General features: G+C 39.6%; 1 protein-coding gene across 1 annotated transcript; it reads left to right on the top strand.

Annotated features, from left to right (window-relative positions):
- The first annotated feature begins 862 nt into the window (after positions 1 to 862).
- LOC121773204 (protein LOW PHOTOSYNTHETIC EFFICIENCY 1, chloroplastic-like) lies at positions 863 to 3,590 on the top strand. The gene has a single exon (XM_042170018.1). The coding sequence runs from the start codon at positions 1,109 to 1,111 to the stop codon at positions 3,443 to 3,445; it is 2,337 nt and encodes a 778-aa protein (XP_042025952.1). The 5' UTR covers positions 863 to 1,108; the 3' UTR covers positions 3,446 to 3,590.
- The last annotated feature ends 834 nt before the right edge of the window (positions 3,591 to 4,424 follow it).

The raw sequence follows: 4,424 nt of genomic DNA, 5'->3' as shown, positions 1-4,424 counted from the left end.
TAGATTTTTATTTATAGGTGGTCAAATGGGCTTTGGGCTGATAATTTCAGTAAATAAAAGTAAAGCCTAATGAATTAATTTGACTGGAAATGAGTATATTTATTTGGAGATTAGTAATCGGAGATTAGCGATAATTTTTTTATACTACTATTTAAATTGCTCACTGAGCAGTGGACGCATATTTTTTATAAGTTGTCACATATTTCCAATTATTTGAAATTCAGTTTACAATAAGTAGTATTAATTATTTTTTATAATATGTGATTATATATAACATGATTTAATACTATAAGTAAATAAATCAAATAAATTATTGATAAGTATTGTGGGATTAATGTGTAATTTAGATAAATATGTAGGGAAGATTGAAAAAGTAAAAAAATAGGTGAATGTGGAATGTTATTTTAGATTTGGGTTTGGTGTAAATGGTTGGAGTAAAATTACTATTTGATGTGACATATACTGAAAAATGGGTTTGAATTTGGTGTAAATGGTCGGAGATGGACTAATTATGATTATTATTTAAAGTTAAAGATTTTAGGTTCAAGTTTCCTGCACGATCTTCAACATTAATTAATGTTTCACAAAAAAAATTAAAAAAAGCTCAATTGTTTAGTAAATAATCTAAAAATCCGAACTCTTATTTTCGTCAAAATATGTAATTCGGAGTAGTACGTACGTATTTGAATGTTTTTCAATTGTTTCTAAAAAAAATAAAATTTATGCATCAAACCAAAAAACATAAGCAAACTACAATAAGCCCCTTAGAACGGACCTAGTCCAAAACAGGTGTGCCTCAGAACGGCGTCGTTTAAGAATTTATTTAGATGATCCAAAATAATTTCACGGTTTAATTCGAACATTGAATGGCTGTGACAAAGCCAGCAACTTAAGCTGCACTAAACGAACCCCAAAACCTCTGCATATCCATTGAAATCAAGGTATGATTTTATCCCGAAATTAATCATAAACACATCATATTTTTTTCTGGGTTCCTGTTGTTTGATCTTGATGGTTGAAAATCCTACACTAGTCTGCCACAATTTTGGGTGAGATAGTGAGATCTTGAAGTTTTGCTTTAGTTTTTAGAGTTATTTTGGGCTCAAATATGCAAGCTCAGACGATTTCGCCCTCAACTAGTGAATCTTGGCACTCTTGTGTAATACCCCAGTTGGATTTGGAGGTAGTTTCGTTCGGTAGTTCCGTTAAATGGGGAGAGAGGAGAAAAAGATTGAATTTTTACAATGTTCATGGCTATGGTTCATTGCGTTTGTCGAGAAATTTGAAGGGTTGTAGAAATGGAGTGTGTATTGCTGCCAACAACTATGATTTGAGATGCAAATTGCTTTATTTGGGCTCTACAACCACAGGCACGATTAGTGGCTTTTCTAAGCTCAAGAAGGGCTCTCTTGGTGCGGCATTTGCTGTGTCGTTGGCGTTGGATGAGCCTACGCTTGGAGGGAACTGTTCGGTGGGCGAGTTAGGCCACTTGGATGAGGTTTCAGGGGAGATAGATAGGGTGGAATGTCATGAGGTTGAGAAGGGGAAGGATTGTGGCAATGAATTTGATGATGATGGGGCTGATCATGTAAAGGAAGTTATGAATGCGAGTAGTCAAAGGGTGGAATCTGCTTGTCCCGAGCAGGATAGAGTTGAGGAGGGGATGGATAGTGGCAATGAATTTCAAATTGAAAATAATCACGGTGATGTTGATCATGGAGAGAAAGTTAAGAATGTGAGTAGTCAAAGGGTTGATGTTGTTGCTCTAGCACGTAGATTGAGCTCGGCTAGAACTGCTGATGATGTGGAAGAAGTGCTGAAGGTGGAAAGGATCCTTCCCCTTCAGGTCTTTTCCACTGTGATTCGAGTTTTTGGGAAAGAGAAGAAGCTAGAATCAGCAATGGCTCTCTTTGAGTGGCTTAAGAGGAGTGAAGAGAGCGGTGGTCTGATCCAGCCGAACCTCTACATATACAACAGCCTTTTGGGAGCATTGAAGGAATGTGGGAAGTTCGATTTTGTTGAGGACATTATGAGTGATATGGTCGTGAGGGGAGTGCATCCGAGTGTTGTGACTTACAACACTTTGATGGGGATTTACACAGAGCAAGGGAGGGAAAGTAAGGCCCTCCAAATTTTCAAAGAGATGCCAAGTAAAGGTATATCACCATCACCTGCATCCTTTTCTATCGTGTTGTTTGCCTATCGTAGACTAGAAGATGGATTTGGATCTGTAGCGTTTTTTGTTGAAACACGAAATAGATACAAAGAGGGTGAAATTGGGAGAGATGGAGATGGTGAGGATTGGGATCATGAGTTGTCCAAGCTAGAAAGCTTCACCATTCGCGTATGCTACCATGTGATGCGACGTTGGCTTGTAATGAGGGAGAACTGGAGCAGTGAGGTGTTGAGGCTGCTAAGGGAGATAGACGAGGCTGGCTTGCAGCATGGCCGTGCAGAGCATGAGCGCCTCATTTGGGCGTGCACGCAAGAGGAGCACTGTGTCGTGGCTAAGGAGCTCTATACTCGGATAAGGGAAGTAGACAACGAGATAAGCTTATCCGTTTGCAACCATCTCATTTGGCTATTGGGGAAGGCCAAGAAGTGGTGGGCTGCCCTAGAGATCTATGAGGATATGCTGGATAAAGGGCCTAAACCGAATAACATGTCGTACGAGCTGATCGTCTCTCATTTCAATATACTGCTCTCTGCTGCTAGGAAGAAGGGGATATGGAGATGGGGTGTGAGGTTGCTCAATAAGATGGAGGAGAAAGGGCTTAAACCGCGCAGTCGGGAGTGGAACTCGGTTCTTGTTGCTTGCTCGAAAGCTGCAGAAACCTCAGCTGCGATCGAGATATTCAAGAGGATGGTGGAGCAAGGTGAGAAGCCAACAATCATCTCGTATGGAGCTCTGCTCAGTGCGCTCGAGAAAGGGAAGCTCTACGAGCAGGCCTATCAGGTGTGGGACCACATGGTTAGGGTCGGGTTCAAGCCAAATTTGCACTCCTACACAATCATGGCCTCGATCCATGCCGGCCAAGGGAAGTTTGATCTCTTGGAAGACCTCATTGGGGAAATGGTTGCCGCCGGTGTGAATCCCACGGTCATCACGTTCAACGCAATAATAAGCTCGTGTGGGCGGAACGGCCATGGGGGCTTGGCATACGAGTGGTTTGAGCGTATGAAGGCTCACGGGATTGCGCCCAATGAAATCACCTACGAGATGCTGATCGAGGCTCTTGCTAGAGATGGTAAGCCTAGGGTGGCTTATGAGCTGCACCTGAGGGCTCGGACTGAGGGTCTCGAGCTCTCGGCCAAGGCCTACGACGCTGTTGTGCAGGCAACAGAGGTGTACGGAGCGACAGTTGACGTTGCTGCGCTGGGCCCTCGGCCGCCGGAGAGGAAGAAGGTGGAGTTGAGGAAGAATTTGTCTGAGTTCTGTAAATAAGCTGATGTTCCAAGAAGAAGTAAACCGTTTATTCGGAAAGAAATTTATACATCAAAGGGTGAATAAATTTTGTAATAACTTTGGTTGCAGTCTATTTATTTTTCTTATTTTCTGTAGAATTAATTTTTGAATGAGTTTTGGATTTTATGTACGATCGACAATAATTTCCATTCTTACTAGGAGATTCTTTTTCAATAAAATTTAGAAAATAATTCAAAGTTATAAACAAATAAATTTACATAACAGTTACAGAGATATTGTGAAATATGCCATGGACAACATTCTTAGTTGAAGAGTGTGGAAATTAAAGACTGAAACCATAGTCGGGAATAAATTTGGAAATCTGCAGATGAATCGAATAATTGTTACACATATATAGAAAATTGAAATTAAAAATAGTCGTTCAAACTGAATTTGAACACTATATATATTTCTCATTAATTGCATATTTCCATTTTCATTTTCCACAGCTCCAAATGCAATTCACGTCTCAGAAACAACAAAGCCAACCCATCTGCATCAATCAAAGAACACTAATTTACACACGTATAGATAAAGATGTAATCTAATACTATAATCTCATTCATCAGAATGATATTCTGAAAAAAGAAAGAGAAAAGTGATGTTGGTCTTCATAAATGTTAGGGAGATATTATCAAACGTGAACAATTTGGATATCCTGAAAGGCGTGAAAACACTTTCAGATCAAATCAATTTGCCGGCTCTACCAATATTTGATCGGATACAATTCAGGTATTGAAGTATATCGTATGTTGATTCTGTCATTCCATTTTCGAACCAGAAGATGATCAATAAAAGGAGTTTGAAAGTGAAACGTTGCATCCTTTCAATATCACAACTGTTTTTAACAGTTTTTTTGGCGGGTTTCGAATATTGTAATTTAGTCCTTCAAATATCGGAATTTATATTTCCGGATGAATTTTCTGTATAGCAACTTTAATGGAAATAAAAGTTGCCC

This window comes from Salvia splendens, chromosome 17 (assembly GCF_004379255.2).
Source record: "Salvia splendens isolate huo1 chromosome 17, SspV2, whole genome shotgun sequence".
NCBI lineage: Eukaryota > Viridiplantae > Streptophyta > Magnoliopsida > Lamiales > Lamiaceae > Salvia > Salvia splendens.
This window is presented reverse-complemented; position numbering and strand designations above follow the sequence as displayed.